The sequence below is a fragment of the Nanorana parkeri genome, unplaced genomic scaffold, assembly GCF_000935625.1.
Source record: "Nanorana parkeri isolate BGI_ZX_2015 unplaced genomic scaffold, ASM93562v1 scaffold175, whole genome shotgun sequence".
NCBI classification, from domain to species: Eukaryota; Metazoa; Chordata; class Amphibia; order Anura; family Dicroglossidae; genus Nanorana; species Nanorana parkeri.
The window spans coordinates 1,690,872-1,711,491 of NW_017306443.1; the positions used below are offsets into that span (position 1 = coordinate 1,690,872).

General features: G+C 42.9%; 1 protein-coding gene across 1 annotated transcript in view; it reads right to left on the minus strand.

Moving 5' to 3' along the window:
* The window catches only part of RPS6KA3 (ribosomal protein S6 kinase A3), a 114,313-nt gene extending 94,163 nt beyond the window's left edge, over nucleotides 1–20,150 (minus strand). Inside the window, exon 1 of the mRNA XM_018554844.1 lies at nucleotides 19,785–20,150. Coding sequence (XP_018410346.1) covers nucleotides 19,785–19,847 — 63 coding nt within the window. The 5' untranslated portion in view covers nucleotides 19,848–20,150. The remainder of the gene's footprint in view (nucleotides 1–19,784) is intronic.
* Between the last annotated feature and the right edge of the window lie 470 nt (nucleotides 20,151–20,620).

Genomic DNA, 20,620 nt, shown 5'->3' on the forward strand with positions numbered 1-20,620 from the left:
TGCATATACCCACTGCCTGCTGTGTTAACATTCCCTGTCTGAAGCTATTCAAGCCATGTGTGCTTGAATAGCTCCATTGAAGTGGAAAGGTTACCCTAGGGGTCTCAGACCCCTAATTTCACCTTAAAGAGAACCTATCACCTCCAATGTGCTCAGATAGCCGCCGCCGCCCCCCTTCCCCATGTGATATCAATAAAAATAAACAAGAAAAAAAAAAGTTTAAATAAAATTACCCAAAAAAAAGTCCCCCCGCGAATGCGCGCATATGAATGGAAACACAAGTCGGATGCACCTATGTATAAGGCACCATTCACACTGAGCGATTCGCAAATCGCACGTTTGTTGCGTGATTTGCATTTTGCGCGATATCGCGCAAATGGTTGCATTGAGCAACCTAGAATCGCGGCAAAATCCGCTCCAAAAAGGGTCCTGCTGTAGCGACGGACAGAGCCCCATTGAGATGCATTGGAGAGCGGATTACCGTGCGATAAATCGCTCAGTGTGAATGGGGCCTAAAAATGACGATTGATTGAAGTCAGTTCATTCTAAAGCTGGCATTCCCTTACAGATAAGGCACATTGCAGAATACAGAGATGTAACAAAGTGTATATAGATATATATATCTATATATCTATATACACACATATATATATGTGTGTGTGTATATAGATATATATCAAAGTGTATATAGATATATATATCTATATATACACACACACACACATATGTGTATATATACTACAAATACTACAATACTGTTTTGTTTTTGTTTTGATTATATATAATCTTCCACCGCTCCAAGCTTGCTCCTGTGATGGACTACACTCAATACAAACTAGTAGTCCATCACTGGAGCCATTTTTTAAAATTTATTTTATTTTTTATCCGATTAAATTGAACTTAATAATCGGCTAACTAATCGATTTTGAAAATAATCGTTAGCTGCAGCTCTAGTATGCGATGATACCTTTCTTATTGGACTAACAAAATATATAAAAGACAAGCTTTCGAGAGTCAACCTCTCTTCTTCAGGTCAGAAGCAATACTAATCAACATCTGTGCAGGATTTATTGGTCATCCTATGTTTATTTGTTCTGTGTTCTAGTTATCAGGATACATTCTTTACTCCCAGGTCCAACATTTGACACCCCACTCACCCCCCCTCCCTAACAACTTTCTCTTGCTTTAAGTGGTAAACGTTGTCATGTTGATTAGTATTGCTTCTGACCTGAAGAAGAGAGGTTGACTCTCGAAAGCTTGTCTTTTATATATTTTGTTAGTCCAATAAGAAAGGTATCATGGCATACTACAATACTCTGTTTTGTTTTTTTATACATCTTCTCTACTGGACTAATACGGCTTACACTACATACATACATACATACCACACACAAGAACCACAATACAAATTAACAAAATCATTAGTGTGTGTGTGTGATTGCAGAGATCACACACCAATGCATTACAAATTATAGTATCACTATAATAAATCTTTAAACACATCTTCAAAGTGAAAACCCACCAGTTTAGCATGTCGTGAGGAGATCACAACAATCAGTAACCCAAAGTTCAAACAGATCAAAAATATCAAGAAAAAAAGCTTAATACTTAAAAAGGCATAGATCACATTTTATTTTACACCCATATTTAGGGTATAAGGTGAAACATGGGGAAAAAACACCATTCCCAAAATCCCAAAGTACTTTGCAGGGGTGCATCTTATAGAAGAATTCTGCTCATGCAGATGGGACTTGTACAGAATGCACCGGTGATCACTCGTGCCTAGGGCTGCAACAACTAATCGACATAATCGATTATAATCGATTATTGAAAAAGTTGTCAATTTTTCAATAATCGATTAAACCTCACCAATGTGTAGTCCAGTGGCACCTCGTCAAGGCAGGTCCATACGGGGATACACACCTGAGGTATACATTTATATATGTATCAATGTATACCTCAGGATTGCACCCCTGATGCACTGAGCGTGGTTGCAAAGCTCTGCAGGCCTCATTACAAAAATTTAGTAACCGCAAATGTATTACTATATTCTTGCAAAAGGTGGATTATGACTTTAATGGAGAGACTTGCTAATATGCAGACTTTAAACCTACTAAAGAATACTACTAAAGGTTACAAAATACAAAATCAGAAACAACTTGCCAGTAAGGAGAGTATAACGTGTATTAATAAACCATTGCACACAAGACTCAAAGGATCACTTAAACATACAATGAATACAATAATTGAAAAGGTCATGAAAGCCATATTCTGTAATAATGCCTTGGAGAAAGCATTTAGCACACAGTATTTTTGAAGCCAACAGATGTACTCACCAGTTTTCTTTGATGCAAACATCCATGATAGAACATTCTGTGGAGAACTTTCCCTATCCACAAGAGTAACAGACCAGCTGAATCTCCTCTATTACGCCCCACCTAACACCTAACATGCTCAGCAATTAAACAGATTAAATACCCAAAATGATGCAAGAGACTGTATTATAACCAAGATGCATATTGATACAGAAGAGGGTAAAGGATCATCTGTTGCCATGGTAGCCCTCAGGAAGAAAGAATAGTGGGAAATAAATCTGCTTCCTGGACGTTTCCCCATGGCAGCAGGAGGTAAGAGATTTACCATAGCAATACATTAATATACCGTGTAGGTACATGTATAACTGCTGTTAAAGACATTTACTAAGACAACACATAGGGAAAGTCGCATTGCTAGGATATACAGCTGCAGATGACAAATCTACTATACTTAAAAGATACTTTATCCAAGTCTCATTCAATAGTCTTATTAAGGACTCTATTCATACGGAGCGTCTTTTATTTATTTTTACACAGCATTTGTACAGGTGTTTTTTCAGGCTTAAAGTAGTAATGAACTCTCAATAATCTTTTTCAATAATGAATCCAGAACAAATATACATTGACCATCAAAGTATTTTTTTCTAATTTTGGCCAAACATTTACAAAAGGGAGGAGAGAGAGGGAGAGAGGGAGGAGAGAGAGGGAGAGAGAGGGAGAGAGAGGGAGAGAGAAGAGAGAGGTGAGAGAGAGAGAGAGAGAGGGGTAGGAGAGAGAGGGAGAAAGAGGGAGAGAGAAACAGACAAACGGGTGGCTCCATAGGTCACTGCAAGAGAAAAGAGACACCCTAAACAGGATATCAGGACCAGCTGATTCTGCAGGAACAACTTTTAAAAGGAGAACTATGTGGTGAGTGATTTACACTCATCCTCATCCCCGACGTGCAACATTGAAACTGTCACACGTCGACTGTAAATCGGGAAGTGAGCGAACACATAGCGCCACTCCCTCACTTCCCGATTATCTTCCTGCAGAGAGCCGTGACTGTGCAGGTATCCCCCACTCCCCTCTCTGCACCTCCAGCGCTGACTAGACGTACGGATGGGGAGGGAGCAGGCAGAGCACGCTGTCAATCAGCCAGCTGGGGGCATCTCTACAGTATTGGCATCTCAGTATATAGCGGGCGTTAGCCCACTATATACTGAGCTTTGGGTTAAGTGAGGAGGTTAGTATATGTCCTCCCATGACCCTCAAGAGAACTATGGGATAAAAAGGTTGCCCCATAGTTCTCTTTTAAATATCAAAAGAGCAGCACCCAAGTGCCAAGTAAGTGAAGAACTCCAGGAACTTTTTTCTATTAACCTTTAGGGCTGGTTCACACCATGCCCGAATCATGTCCAGGCCATAACAGTTTGTTACCGGACTAAAAAAGAAACCCAATGAATCCCTATGCCCTGGTGCACACCTAAGCGGCACCGTTTTGCATGTTTGTACGGCATTAGCAGCATGCAGTTATTTGCGCGTTGTGCACATTGGTATGCGTGTTTTAACGCACGTTTTGATTGGCAGCTTATAAACCATTGTGGGCAATGGAAGAACGCGTGTATAGACGCACAAAAACACTCATATAAATGTGTGACATGCTTCTGTTGCATGTTTTTGGGCATTTCCAATGAAGTCTATAGGGAGGAAAAGCGCTTTTAACTGCCCAAAGAAGCTCCTGTATCTTTTCAGGCATCTTCCTGCTAGGCGTTTTTATGCTCAGGTGTGAACCGGGGCCATTGAAAATCATGGGATTTCTTGTGTTGGGCAGTTAAAAACGCCTTTCAAACTGCTCAAAAACGCCTAGGTGTGGACCAGGGCAAAAGTATTTCTGGGCTCTGTTAACACCAGCGCAGTCTATTCCGAACCAGACAAAAAAAAAATTTGTTTGTCTCATTTTCTCTGGTCTGGCATGCACTGAAACGCATGTAAACAAACAAACGTTTAAAAACGTATACAAATGCACTGGACCGCACCTGAAAGCCAATTTTAAGCTTAAAAAAAAAAACCACAGCTTCGGAATGCGCCAAAAATCACAGTAAAAATGCAGCAAAACGCAACGCACTGCGTTCCAGATCGGGTCCGGAAAATGGAGTGAACCAAGCCTCAGAGTGGGGCAATCACTGCAATGCAAGAGTTAAATGCCTCATTTATAAGAATTACTCACCCAAAGCTCTGGGCCGGCTTCTTTTTAGACCGGTCCCTGGAATGTCTCTCCCCTTCAGCTGTCTAAGGTCCTGTAAATCATCAATGTTTATACACAGCATATAGACCTGAGGACGCTGAAGAAGATTCCAATGCTGCAGGGAAGAGAAGACAGGCTGGAGGGAGCAATGTTGCAGCTGGCCAGCTCGGAGCTTCAGATGAGTATAATTTTGTTATTTTAGCACCTAGACACAAATGAGTACTTAACCCTTGCAGTGCAGGGGTAGCTCCACTGCAAAGGTTAAAAAAAAAAATCCTGGAGTTCTTCCATAATCAGCATTTGATAGCTTAAAAACCTTTTTACTTTAATATCACATTATGAATTATTTATTGTTGTTATCTAGTCAAAAGCTAGTTACTAGGCAAAAACAAAACCCGCTTGCAAAGACTCATTACACACTTTTCACGTGGGCCAAAAAGCTCAACTCTGCTGGCACAGCTGGCTCTGCCTCTAGATAGGCAGAGCCAGCTGTCACTCACACAGCTGAGTGGATCTCGACAGTAATGTTGGGATCCGTCCCGGCTGCGGTGGTCTCAGTATACCTGAAGCTGAAGCTCGCGGTATACTGAGCTTTGGGTGACGGGAGGATGCTAGTATATGTCCTCCCGTGACCCTGAGGAGAACTATGGGGAAAAACACTTACCCCATAGTTCTCCGTTAAGGGAGGAATGTGTTTTTTTTGCTTTGTTTTTTACATTTTTTTTTAAGCATCTTGTGCAGTGTTACCCAGATATCCATTGCTGTTATTGCGTGTGTTGCGTCAGAACCGGAATACAGCACAACATGATGCAGCATCTCAAGTGAATGACGCATCATGCGCACATAACTTCATTGTGCGGTGTTCTTTACCCTGGTCCCCACAGAGCAAATTGATGCTCTGGAGTTCATGGGACCGACTGACTTATTAAAATCAAACATTAAAAAGAAAAGCTTTCATTTAAAAAAAATGTATTTACATTCTGTCACATGACCGCACATTAAATCTGCAAGGTGCACTTGCGGTCATAAGATAGTATATGAAAAAAAAAAAGGATCTTTAGGTCTCGTTCACACCTAGGCGTATTGCATATGCGCGTCTGTCGCGCGTTTTTTTACCGCGAATCGCGGTTAAAAAAAGTTGCGCGGCAAACGCGCGTTTCTGAAGGCTACTTGGCTGTATCCCAATGGAAACGCGCAACAAAACGGCCCAAAGTAGTACCTGTACCTTTTCAGGCGTGGCCCGTTTTGTAGCGCGTTAGGGACGGGCGGAAATACGCCAAGGTGGGAACGAGACCATTAAATACAATGTGATTTAAATTTTTGAGCGTTTTGTAGAGCGTTCGTCGAGCGTAGAACACGCTACAAAACGTTCAGGTGTGAACGAGGGCTAAGAGTTTTATTGTACTGCAGTTACATGAGCAGGAAAGAGCAAAAGAGGAAGTGCTCTGCTGTCAATCACAATCAGTGAGCCACCCCACATGAAGTTGAAGAGGGTCACATGATTAGGATTAAAATGTAATGTTTTTGGTTTACTGACACTATATTATTGATCATGGATTCCCAGAACACTATGAAATATCAAAAGACAACAGTGCAGTAATCTTTTAGACATGCCAACCCTTACTGAAAGCTCAAATGGTGGAGTTCAGGAGGGAGGAAGACTTGGATGTAAACATCAGCTTGAGCTACTGTGTGCTATAAACTATAAGGGGCAAATAACATAGAGGGAAGTACCGTATGTGTAAAGCAGCCTAAATAATCACAAGCTTAAAATATTAACTTCTTATGTAACTTTAACATAAAAAAAAAAAAAAAATCAATTCTAAATACGATAAAGAAAATGTGCACAAAACGACTATGTATGGGCATTCTAGTCAGATTCTCTCTGTGCTGTGTAAGAATCAGAGGTGGAATCATATACCTTGGTTATTACAGACAACACAGATACCGGTACTTAACATGTGACCCACTTTCCTTGCTATGACTTTCATGCTACTGACAGCACAGTTATTATACAGCAAAATATGGGAGGCTCCTAGTGTATCGTGGGAAATCTTTTTTTTTTTCTAGCCAAGACATGCTAACAAAGATAAGTTCCTGCAAAGAAAAAAAATAATTCTCTTTGCATACAAGATGGAAACTAAAAGGGCATGGAAACCTTTTACAAAGGTTGTAGGGTTTAAAAAAGGAGAACAGGCATATGGCTTTTCTTTTTTTATAAAGAAAGAAAGCAGTGGTAGTTCCCTGAACAGATATGTTTTGCTCAGTCTCTTTTAAGGTGGCCATACACTCTACAACCATCGCATGACTTTAGTCTTGCGATGGTTGTACAGGGATTAAAAAAACGTACGATCTGCCTATCTTGGACAGGCAGATCGCACTCTCGATCATCGCAAGCCCGCCCCTCAATGCTGAACGGGCAGTGTGCGCGTGCGCACACCGTCCCGTTCGGCATTTGTCTTCCGAGCACAGTTCTAACCAGCCGAGAATCGTACGATTCCCGGCTGGTTTTCCAACATGCTGGTTCGACAGAAGACGTGCGACCGTACAGTAGAAACGGTCGCACGTCTCTGTTCACACTGCTCGATTATCGTACGAAAAACCGATCGCATACGATTATCGTACGATAATCGTGCAGTGTATGGGCACCTTTACAATGTTAAAATTTAATACCAACGTCAACCCCAAGTAAAGCCACTTTAAAATCAGTCTGCATTGTTTGAACACAAACTATGTCAGCAGCTGAAAACCCTTTCCTCCCAGAGGTGTCCTTTTTTTGCCAGCAGTGCTGCGGCATGCAAAGTGCCATCACACCAGAGGCTCTGCAACCGGCGATGGGCTTCCGCAGCCCGCAAAGGGCCTCCGCGAAAGGGCTTCCGCGGCCCGCAAAGGGCCTCCGTGAAAGGGCTTCCACGGCCCGCAAAGGGCCTGCACTGCACCACTGCTTCAGCAAGCATAGGGCCTCCAAATCAGTTTCACTGGAGCCAAGAAAGGGCTATCTGGTGGCATCCCAGCAGTGCTGCAGCCATGAAAGGGCAAGTACATTTATACTATTATTCTGGTGGTGTACATTTTTTTTTATTATTTAAAAGACTACACAGAATTACCACTAAAGTTAGGTACTAGGGCATCTTCTATAACCTCTAGGTGAATCAATGCTAAATTTGCAACTGTTGGCATAGTACTAAGCACTTAGAGGGGATTGCACCTAGGCCTTTCTAATTTTACATGCAATTGAAACTTCACATGCATCTCATGGAAAACAAGTTGTCTGTAAACAGTTACAAAAAGCAAAGACCCAGATGTCACATTTTCTTATAGTGACTGGTATAAACATCACAGCTGAGGACAAGTGTCCTAAATGCAGTGATTCTCAGACTGAAGCATAAACAGGAAGAACTTGTCAAAACGGCTATCTGTGTTTCAGCTGAAAGGGTTTCACAACTTTCACATTCGATTATTTTCAGAGATTAATACAGGTTAATTCATCTTGCAGAAAAAGTAAATAGATTCTGCTCCCACTGGACTGACAAGATGAGAAATTATGCAAGAACATAAAAAAAGTCACAGACTCTTACTGAAGATCACTCTTCAAAAATACTTGTGAAAAAACAGAATAGTGAGGAATTTCGAAGGTTGCTTAGAAAGAACAAACTATTGGTTTCAATCGCCAAACTACTTTCAAAGTAGATGGACAAGAGAAAGAAGACTACGCAATGAAGCAGCAGCTTCAATAATGCAAGTTGTTCTACTCCTTGGCCTACAGACGTCTAAAGTAATCTAAGAAAAACTACCAACAGGATAGCACCCCAAACATGATTGGGGTTGAAGCCTAAATAAAAACAGAAACCAAGAAACATTTTGCAGAGGCAAATAAACCACTTAATGAAAACAACCTTGCTGACTAATGTTGATATTGTAAGACATTGAACTGGCATCAAATTGGCAAGTACTATTCTTAGATATCCCGTTTCCTTATACATTTTATGTTTTTAAGCCTCTGTTCACACCTCTGCGGTGCTGCAGAGTGCGTTGTGGTGCACTGTGGTAGGGCAGCCTATTAATTTGAATGAGGTGCCTACTGCTATTAAATCGCACTCAAAGAAGTGCAGGAACCTTTTTTTCTTAATCATATTGCACAGTAATAGGTTACCACACAATATGGCAACGCAATGCACGTGCGATGGCTAGGTGCACCTAACATTGCAACATGAGAAGCGGGATTGTGCGTGGCATCGCCCATACTCTCACATCACAAAAATGTGAACAGACCCTACAAAAAAAAAAAAAAAAATATGTTTGGGCAAGCAGCAGGGCTAAATGTAGAGGGGGAGCCGTTTTCTGCAAGGGATCTTGAATGGCTGTACAGCCGCTCAAGATCGCTTGTAAGCAGCCCGATGTGCACTCCCCCTCCCCGAACACCGCTTCTCTGCCTCTGTCACCGCCCCCCACCTCTGTCAGCGGCTGCTGCCTCTCTCCCCGCCCAAAAACTGTTGAAACCATGCAGATGGTCAGGCGGTCACGGAATCGCACACAACCGCAGATCGCACCGGCAGTGTCATTATTTTCTAATGGCGCGACAGACTGATAGCGTGGAATACCGACCGTGCAATCGCACATGATCGCAGTTATAAAAAAAAGGTACATGTACCTTTTTTCAGTGATTGCCATGCGGCTGTAACCTCATTGAAATCAATGGGGCTGTGCGGCAAACGCTGTATGCAACCGCACACAAATCGCCCAAGTCTGCACCAGCCCTAAAGGGTAAATTCACTTTCTCAAGTAATTTGGGAAAATGGAATTAGCCACACAAATCTGCCCCCTCTCTCCCTGCTATACTTACCTTTCGGCAAACTGTCCTTCGCGTCCGCCAGTACGAGTGTACTATCTGTACCTGTGCCATGTATTTCGCTCGCAAATTGCAAGCACTCGTTGGTCAGTGCAGTAACCTGACGGCGCTGACCAATGAAAACCGCTTCTTAGCGCTACTAAATATAAGTTTTTGGTTCAAATTATTTTTTTGTATCAGGACAAGTAGATTGTCACGAGAGACGAGTAGATCAGGGCCCTAAATCGTTTTTGTTTTTTTTTTTATTTCCGCACCCCTGCAGTCATATGTCTGAGAGTAGTCCCTGTAATTCCTTCCATGTATCTGCATACTGTGATGGAATGGCTTTCTTCACCTGTACATAGGAATGTCTGTTTGATAGCTTAGGGGGGTTTTGCACCAGCTGTTCAAAATTCTGTATATACTTACAGGTTCATTAGATTAGGTTTATAGTGCATAATGCTTGTAGCATTAACCCATTGACTGCAGCTGGAAGAAAATTTGCAAATCAAATATGGGACAGGTGAGCATTCTTTAGTGGAATAATGCAGCAGTACTTGAGCAGCCACGTGTCATCTTAGAGCAGGGGTCCTCAAACTACGGCCCACATGCCACAGCCGGCCCGCCAGGGTCCTTGGCCCGGCCCGTTCGGGTGTCAAGGTGGGGGGAGCTGCAGGCCCCTACCTTTACTACCTCCTGGCTGGCCGTTGTAAAACCAGCATAGTGCCTCTGTCACAGGGGATCAGAGCGAGGTCGGTACAAGACCTCCCTCCGGTCCCCTCTCCGCTGTAAGAATGCGGAAGGGATGTGTATTAAGGTGCCCATACACCTTACGATTATCGGACGAAACATTTCGTCCGATGATCGAATAGTCGTACGATTTTCGTATGGCAGCCCCATCCTGCCCCCATGATCGCAAGAATCATTTAGCCGTAATTAACCAAAAGCACCTGGACGAAATGCGGTAATTGATTTGCCGTATTTTCGCAAGCGCAGTGTACATCGTACGACTTTTGACGGACGGAAACGCCAGCAACCTTACGACAATCGTACGATCTAGCAAAGTTTTCAAACATGCTTGACCGTCAAAAGTCGTACGATTGTACAGTATTGTCGGTCGGACACTGCAATGCACACATACGATTATCGGACGAAAAGTCGATCGCATACGATTATCGTCCGATAATCGTAAGGTGTATGGGCACCTTTACACTTCAGACGCTGGAGAGAAGCTGATGAAGCAGATCTCTGCTTCATCAGCTTCTTCGGGGGTCCTAGGTGACATTAGGGGTCTTAGAGACCCCTGATGTCTCCATAAAGAGGACCTGTCACATCTTTTGCTATCACATAGGTGGGTTTCTTAGCCCCCTATATAATAGCAATACAGTTAAGTGAAAAAAAAATAGGAAAGATTAAACTTTTTTTTTTTAAAGTTACACATAAAAAGAATTTTTAAAGAAACATTTTTTTTTTAAAGTCCCCACCCATACATACATGCATGCAAACATGCGTCGGGTGTGCATACCTGCGAAAACGACGATTGCGCCCCCATTACGCCGCACATGTTACATATCGCCGCGAACGTCGCAGTGAGAGCAATAATTCTAGGGCCATCAATCACTGATAACACTAAACTGATGAGCCTATGGCCAATTTTGGGTATGGCGTTTTGTTTTTTTGCGAGTGCGCGCAATTTTTAAGCTTGACATGTTTGGTGTCTATTTACCCGACGTGACCCCGTCTTTTATGTTTTACCAAAAAATTGGGTGATAATAAATGTTTCCCAACAATGTAAAAAAAAAAAAACAAGTTTTTTTTTTTGGAAATTTTCTGTCATTTTTCCAAAATATAGTAAAAAAATAAAACCCGCAGTGGTGATTAAACACTACCAAAAGAAAGCTCTATCTGTCCCCAAAAAATGGTATAAAATTCGTTTCAGTACAGCGTTGCATGACGGAATAAATGTCAAAGTACCGCATCGCTGAATACTGAAAAATGGAAAATGCTGGATGTGAATGCAAAATGCTGGATGGATGAACAAGGGGTAAAGCTATGGCTTGATAATGTATGGAGTAGGCGGCCAGGTGGACTTCGTCAAAAACGTAGCCTACTGGTGTGTGGCTCATTTAACTAAACAACACAAAGCAAAGGCTGGCAAGAATAAACACAGATGCGGCAGTTATTCCTGCAGGATTGACGCGGTTGGTACAGCCACTGGATGTGTGCCTAAACAAGCCATTTAAAGATCGCATTCGAGAACAGTGGAATGAGTGGATGGTTAGCGGTGAAAAGTTATTCACAAAAGGAGGACGCATGCGTGTTCCACAGTTGGATGGTTTGTGTAACTTTGTCATAAAAGCCTGGAATGATATTGATGCAGAAGCAGTAATCAAGTCTTTCAAGAAGTGTGGCATATCCAATTCATTGGATGGTATGGAGGACGACTACTTGTGGCAAGATGAAGGGGAAGCTGAAGCTACACCATCTGATTCGGAATTAGATCTATATGATGACTGTCTTACAAATGTAGCACAAGATGTCAGTGATGAACTTATGATGTCAGGAGGATGACCATGATGAAGATTGTGAAGGATTTTAAGTACCGGTAAAAGGTGCCCATACACTGTAAGATTCTCGTACGAGAATCGCGGGAAATCCCGCGATCGTACGAGAATCGTACAGTGTATGGAAGGCGTGCGACCGTTTCTACTGTACGGTCGCACGTCTTCCATCGAACAAGCAGGCTGGAAAACCAGCCGGGAATCGTACGATTCTCGACAAATGAGTGGCCTGCTGGTTCGACAACTGACGAACGGGCCGGAGTGCGCGCGCGCACACTGCCCGTTTGCCTTCCTTGCAAGCCCGCCCCCTCATTGCAGTCATCGCAAGCCCGCCCCTCAAGGGGGCGGGCATGCGATGATCGCAAGTACGATCTGCCTGTCCAAGATGGGCAGATCGTACGTTTTTTTTAAGTACTTTACAACCATCGCAAGACTAAGGTCTTGCGATGGTTGTAAAGTGTATGGCCACCTTTAGTCATAACCATTTTAATTAAAATGATTTACCGTAAATCAAATCTGATGTTTTTTAATGGTGTGCCTCGGAAGAGGGGTAGTCTTATACGGCGAGTATAGCCCAAAACCTATTTTTTAACTGAAAAATTAGGGGGTCGTCTTATACGCTGGCAAATACGGTATATCGCGACTACAGCTCACAGTATACTGAGACCGCCGCAGCACGATATTCTTAAATTGCCTGGACAGATTTGCAGGAAAAATAACAATTGGATCATAGTAACTCTATTCTGTAATATGTTTTACTTGTGTTTAATCTTGTCAGATTATTAAATTAGTCAGACTATTTTAGTCAGACTATTTAATTTGGGAAAAGTAGTCACTCTGCTGTTTAGTATAATCACATGCTCTACATTGAGAAAACCAAGGATAAAGTCATCTGAGGAGATCAGGAAGAAAATTATTAGGGCAGCATGTCAAAGAAAAGGCTACAAGACCATCCTTAAAAAGGAGAACTATGAGATGAGTGATTTCCACTCACCTCATAGTTCTAGCCGACCTGTGATAATGAGATGGTCACAGGTCGGCTCAGTAGATCGGGAGGTGAGCAAACACATACCAGGTTCGCTCACCTCTCGATCCTGTCACGGCTCTCTGCCGTGACAGGGGGAGGGGCTGGATTCCCCTCTCCCCGCTCCGATCTGCCAGCGCTGACTGACGGAACGGACGGGGAAGGGTACAGCTGGCTCTGCCACTAGATAGGCAGAGCCAGCTGTTACTCACGTAGCTGGGTGCATCCCGTCATCTACGTCGGGATCTGCTCCGGCGTCTCAGCATACCGCGAGCTGTAGCTCGCGGTATACTGAGCTTAGGGTAACGGGAGGACGCTAGTTTGTGTCCTCCCGTTGTCCTGAGAACTATGGGGAAAAACACTGACCCCAGAGTTCTCCTTTAATATGCTTGACGTTCCTGTGACTACACTTGCAAGTACTATTAGGAAGTGTAAGGCCTCCAGATGATGCCCACAAGAGGAAAATCAACCCCAGATTAAACAAAGGATAGAGCACATGTTAGACAAATAGCCAAGGTAACTCTCCTCAGAGATACAAGCTAAATCCCAAGGTCAAAAGGTACATCAGTGTGTGATTGCACCAATCATTGCTTTTTGAGTGACAGTGGGCCTAAAAGGAAGATGACACATGAGGACTGAATTGCTGAAAGATAAATAAAAGCCAGATTGGAATTTACTAAACCGCATGCTGAAAAGCTACAACGCTTCTGGAAGAATGTCCTTTACTCGGAAGAGACAAAACTCTTCCGAGTAAAGGAGCTTTTTTGGTAAGTCACATCATTCTATGTTCACAGACAAAAAAACAAAAGTAAAGAACATTGTACCTGCTGTGAAGCATGGAGGAGGCTTGGTTATGTTTAGAGGCTGCTCTGCTGCACGGTGCCTTGAATCTGTGCAGGGCACAAGGAAATCTGGAGAGTATCAGGGAATTCCTTGAGCGATATGTACCCAATGTCAGAAAGTTGTCTCAGTCGCAGGTCACGGGTCCTCCGACAGGATACTGACCCAAAAAACAGGTAAATGCACCAAAAACGTCTTAGAACAAAAAAATTGGAGATTCTTTAAATGGCCTTTTAGGAGCCTTGATGTGAATCCTACTGAACATCTATGCAATGAGCTAAAACATGCATTCTGGATGTGGCACTCTTCAAACCTAAAACAGCTAAAGCTGTTTACTCAAGAAGAGTTGGCCAAACTACCTGTTGGCAGGTTCAGAAGTCTCAATGAACACTACAGAAATAGCTTGTTTGCTGCGACTGCTTGTAAAGGTTGTGCAAAAAAATATTAGTTTAAGGATTCTATCATTTTGTCCATGTAATTTTCAATTGCTTCATTTAAAAATATTCTTTTGAATCAAAATTTTTTTAAAAAGTCAGATTTTTGTTAAATATGAAATAAACAATGATTGATGGCAATTACTTTTGTCAGTTCCAAGTTATTTCTAAGAAAACAGGGCATAAGCATGATTAAAGCAATTCCAGGAGTGATGGTAACGTACGACTTGGATGTCATCTTACTAACCTGACTGATCCAGGGATGCCTCGGTCATCTTTCTCAACTCCTATATACAATTGTTACATAGCAATCTAACTCCACACTAAAGCTGGCCATACACCAATAGAATTTAGTTAGAACAAATTTGTTTTCAGAACATTTGTTGGATTTTCAAATAACTAATGGGGGCCAAATCGACAAATGTTTTTGAATGCAGTTATAAGAAAACAAAAAGAAAAAAAGGAGCATGATAGAAAATATTTCTCAAATGAAGAAAATTCTAACAGTGAATGTGGTTTGCATTCGAGAAACGCCATTCATTAAAAAAAAAAAAATCAAACATTTAAAACCAAACGAAATTTTGAGTGACATTTGTCGAGTCTCTGATGACATTATCAAATGTTTTGACAAGGCCAGCTTAGGATGCCCAGTCACACCTCAAGAAAAGGAAGCATATCTAGTGATTATAGGGCTATTTACCACAGTCAGTCAGAGTCACTTATGTAAATGTATTGTTTTATATGTTGGATTGGAGGAGTAAGGCAAGAAGTCACTGCAATGGCTGAGGTCAGGTGAAAAGTGTCTGGTATTTCCTCACCCAGAATTCAAACTGACATTAGGGAGGAGGCAGCACTGCTGATTTCTGGCAGGTAAAAAAAATATGCATTTCAATTGGGTATTAACGCTCCGTTCCCACTGGGCATTCTGGCGAGTACATTAGGGCTGCAACAACTAATCGATTATTGAAAAAGTTGTCAACTTTTTCAATCATTGATTATCTTGCCGTGGACCCACCATACTGCACGGGTTAAATGCCGTAAAAGTCAAGTCAAATCAAGTAAAGTCAAATCTTTTGGGTCACAGGCTACTCCTGCTATATGGTGACAGTGCATAAACTGCACTGCAACAAAAACCGATCCTGACAATATTGTCGGGATCCACCTGGCTGCCTGATTGACAGCTGGCTCTGCCTCTCTAGAGACACCTACGGTGTCCGTCCCTCCAATGAGTGCTGGAGGAACAGAGAGAGGGGAGGAGGGAATCCCTGCAGGAAACAGTGACCGACAGTGACTTACATGATCGCTTGGTGCTCGGTATATACAGCTCGTGTCTGACAGCTGCAGGGCCCCACGCTAGCTCTAAGGATTGGGAAAAGCTCACTCCTGTGATGGACTACAATGACAACAAATTTGACAGTCTGGACTAACTAAAGCTGCCCACACACCTTACAATTTATCTGCAGATTTTCTGTGGTCTGATGGAAAAGATGCAACAGATTCCTCCATCCACACTTAACTGTGTGGATGGAGTAATCTCCACCTGGGCCAATCTGTTGCACTTTTTCCATCTGACCACAGAAAAGCTGCAGATAAATTGTAAGATCTGTGGGCAGCTTAAATCTCCCTTTCACACACTATTATTAGTTATAATACAGGATTCACACACTACACAAAATACGTAATATATAGAATATGTTAATTATTTATCATTCAGAAAATAAATTGTACTGGCTGATGTGACAAAACCAGTAATACTCCTTAAGAGGTTAATAAGCACCACATGGCATCTCCCACGACATTGCTTCATCAAGCACAGACACTGCATGATAGAATTATACCAGCATGCACAACCAGGGTGGTATAAAGAACCTGAACTATCTTCAGCCATTCCCGTACATTCACCACCACCCACGGATGATGTAGCAAGATCAGAAGGGCAGAGGAGAAACTGAGTAACAGTATGATGTCACTCATAAACTACCCTGAACCACACCCTGCTGACATAGCAAAGCATCAGCAAATAATCTTCCCAAATTATATAAAGGCATTGGGAAATATTTGTATCCAGCACTGTAAATGAAGAAGAAATCCACATCCTATTCAAAGTAAAAAGATGAGAACAAGAGGCTAAATAGCTCACTGTAATGACATATCTCTAAACATGAGAAGTGAAATGCATGAGTCTAGAGGTCTCCAACCTCATAAATAATCCACTGCCTCTCTCTGCCAGACTGCCTTGTTTTAGGGGCGATGAATGCTATAATGGTAGTCAGGTTACAGATGAGCAGGACTGAAATGACAGCAGCAGCGAATTTGCTTTCTGGCACTCCTCCACAGCTTCCTAATGCCCAATTACTCAGGCAGGTTTAAAGGGTGGAAAGGACACTAAACTGGGGGCAAAGCAAAATAAATCTAGCAGGGCATGTTCACAAAACAAAGGGATCCAATTGAAGCCAAAGGACAGACTCACACAGAACATGTCAGAGCCATACAGTGGAATTTCTCGCACATCAGCAAGAAAGAAAAAAGCACTCTGAGAAAACAGCGCAAAAAACACAAGGGGAATTTATTAAAACTGGAGCAGCCAAAATCTAGAGCAGTTGCCCATAGCAACTAATCTGCCTCTCTCATTTTCAAATCTTAACTGAACAAACTGAAGAGAGAAGCTGATTGGTTGCCATGGGCAACTGCTTCACATTTTGATAAATCCCCCTCAACATGTTTAAATAAGGTGTTCAAGTAAAGAATGTCTTCGTAATCACAACGTCCGGCCCCTCCGCCCATCACAACGTCCGGCCCCTCCGCCCATCACAACGTCCGGCCCCTCCGCCCATCACAACGTCCGGCCCCTCCGCCCATCACAACGTCCGGCCCCTCCGCCCATCACAACGTCCGGCCCCTCCGCCCATCACAACGTCCGGCCCCTCCGCCCATCACAACGTCCGGCCCCTCATCATATTACTTTCAATAACATGAACACTATACTCCAACCATAAATACATACTTAGAATGCTGCCCAGCTTCTCCCTTCATCATGATTAATTCATAAACTGTATGAATTTAAATTATTCACTGTAATTCTTGTTGTGGAACAAAGACAATGAACCTTGATTGTGCCAATCATTCTTACACAGCCAAGAAAACCCCACACCAAGACCTATTTCTTTTACTCAACAATACTTTATAAAAAGGCATGTAATGGTACTATAAAAAGAGTTCAATTGTTTTAAATCTTATGTCTGGGCTACAGGCATGCTTTAGTGTAAATGTTAAGCATGGTGACTGCTAACCACAAAAATAAATGTCGTATTTATTATAATACTTCCAGGCTTCCAACAAATACATACAAATTAAGGGGGTGGAGGTTTAAGAACTTTCACCTGTTCATTTCAAGTAGATGTACACCCAATCCATAATCTCTCATATAAACTATAAAATGTTATTGTGCATTCAAAGAAAATGGTCAATGTTTTAAAATCTGCAGCTTTCACCTGTGAGCCTGTCAAAACGTTTCTTGTTCAAGCACTTCCTAAAGTGCTGACGCTCTGCCCCACTCACCCAAATGTTCCCCAGTGTTGTCACCCTCAAAAAAGTCATGCAGCCGTTGCTGGAGTTTATGCATGTAGACAGGAAGTGGTTGCAAACAGACCGGCACCAGTGAGATGCAACAAAGGATGAACAAGGTGAATGTCCTGAGGAATGTCATGCAGCCACCATTGCAGTCTGTGCATGTAGACAAGAGAGGCTGCAAGAGATCAGCAGCACTGATAAGCAAAAAAAGATGAACAGTGTATTGTGTGATGCAACAAAGAATGAAGGTAAATGCCCAGAGAAATGACATGCAGTAATTGCTGGAGTACATACATACATACATACATACATACATTCATACATACATACATACAAGAAGAGGCTACAAGAGAGCGACAACAGTGAGATGCTACAAAGAATGAACACGGTGAATGCCCTGAGAAATGACATGCAGTAATTGCTGGAGTTCATACATACATACATACATACATACATACATACATACCTACATACATACATACATACCTACATACATACATACATACCTACATACATACATACATACAAGGGGCTACAAGAGAGTGACAACAGTGAGATGCTACAAAGAATGAACGAGGTGAATGCCTTGAGAAATGAAATACAGTAATTGCTGGAGTTCATACCTACATACATACATACATACATACATACATACATACATACATACAAGGGGCTACAAGAGAGTGACAACAGTGAGATGCTACAAAGAATGAACGAGGTGAATGCCCAGAGAAATGACATGCAGTAATTGCTGGTGTTCATGCATACATACAAGAAGTGGCTGCAAGAGATCGAAAACAGTGAGATGCTACAAAGAATGAACGAGGTGAATACCCTGAGAAATGACATGCAGCCACCACTGTAGTTCATGCATGTAGACAGAAATGGCTGCAAGAGACCAGCAGTACTGATAAGTAACAGGGGAATGAACAAGGTGAAATAAAGCATGATGCAACAAAGGATGAACAGGGTGAACGACGTCCTGAGAAATGTCATGCAATCACCATTGTAGTCCATGCATAAAGACAGGAGAGGCTGCAAGAGATCAGCAGCACTGATAAGCAAAAAAAAAAAGATGAACAGGGTGAAATAAAGTATTGTATGATGCAACAAAGAATGAACGAGGTAAATGACCTGAGAAATTACATGCAGTAATTGGAGTTCATGCATACATACAAGAAGTGATTGCAAGAGAGAGACAGCAGTGAGATACATCAAGGACTGAACAAGGTGAATGTCCTGAGGAATGTCATGCAGCCACCACTGTAGTTTATACATGTAGTCAGGAATGGCTGCAAGTGATCAGCAGCACTGATGAGCAACAAAGGATGAACAGGGTGCAATTAAGCATTATATGATACAAAGGATGAACAAGGTGAATGCCCTGAGAAATGTCATGCAGTCACCCCTGTAGTTATACATGTAGACAGGAATGGCTACAAAGGAGACTGCAGGAGATCAGCAGCACTGATAAGAAACAAAAGGATAAACAGGGTGAAAAAGTATTGTATGATGCAACAAAGGATGAACAAGGTGAATGTCCTGAGAAATGTCATGCAGCCGTTGCTGAAGTTCATAGATTTAGACAGGAATGGCTACAAAGAGTCTGCAGGAGATCAGCAGCACTGATAAGGTTGTGATTTTGTGAGATCTACCACAGAAAAGGAAATGCCATTGTAGGGGCTCTGCCAGGCGGTGGGTACCTGTGAGAGTGACATGCAGAGGTCATGTAGTCCTGGTTGGAATGGCCCTGCCTGCTGTCACCTCTCCTGTGCACACAATGTAGTGTCAGCTCTCCTCATGATCAAACTCTCTCCATATATAGAAAGTCTGTGCGCTGTCACTACTCCGGAGACTAGCCACAAAGTTGCTCCTCTGCGGCCAGGAACGGGTTAACAGATCCGCCCGGATTTCCTGGCAGGGTCTCCCCGACATGAAGCTACACGCCCGCTCTCGCTCTCTCTCCCACCCCTCCCTCGGCTCACCTCGCTCTCCACTTTCTTCACCGGCAGTTTCTGCCACGGGTCCGCCAGTTGCGCCAGCGGCATCTTCCCCGCCGAGCGAGCGGATTCCCGCACAGGTCCCGGAGGAGCAGCGAAAAGAGCGAACTCCCTCGTCTGCCCGGCCGCTCTGCTGGTGGAGCCGCTGCTGCTGTCTGTCGTCCAATAGCTGGCGAATGCGTGCCGCTCCAGCGCAGCTCCTCTCCCCACACGCTAGCCGCACACTCTGCTCTTCACTTCCTCTCACAACATGGCGTCCCGTGCAGTACCTGCCGCTGGCAGCCGGGCCTCCCGACGTCATGATCGCGTCACGTCTAAGGGCGGGGCTCTTCCCGCCTACTGTCTGGGTCAACAGGTGACAGCGAAGGGCGCGAGGACTGCTTGTGGCTACGTGACAGCGTACGTCAGAACGTCCATCTTGGTGGAGGCAAAAAGGCGTACAGCTCGAGTTTTCTCAATCATACATACCTATACATTCTCCTGTCGACCAGTGAAAATGTACATGTACCTACACTGGTTTTGTCTTTTGGTTGTTTTGCGTATAGTTTTTATCCCATTGTGCAACACAGAAAGTTTGAGAAACACCTGTATTGACTACATTAAATTATTAAAGGCAGACCTCCCAACTTTAAGAGATGAGAAAAAACTTCCAGGACAATGGCTAGATTTCCTAATACTGGAGCAGATAGAATGTGGAGCAGCTGTGCGTGCCAACCAATCAGCTCTTTTCTTCAGTTTGTTTGGTTATGCCTTAAAAATGAAAGCTGGAAGATGATTGGCTACTGTTTATGTAATAGACTTCCACCGTGACCACCAGTAAC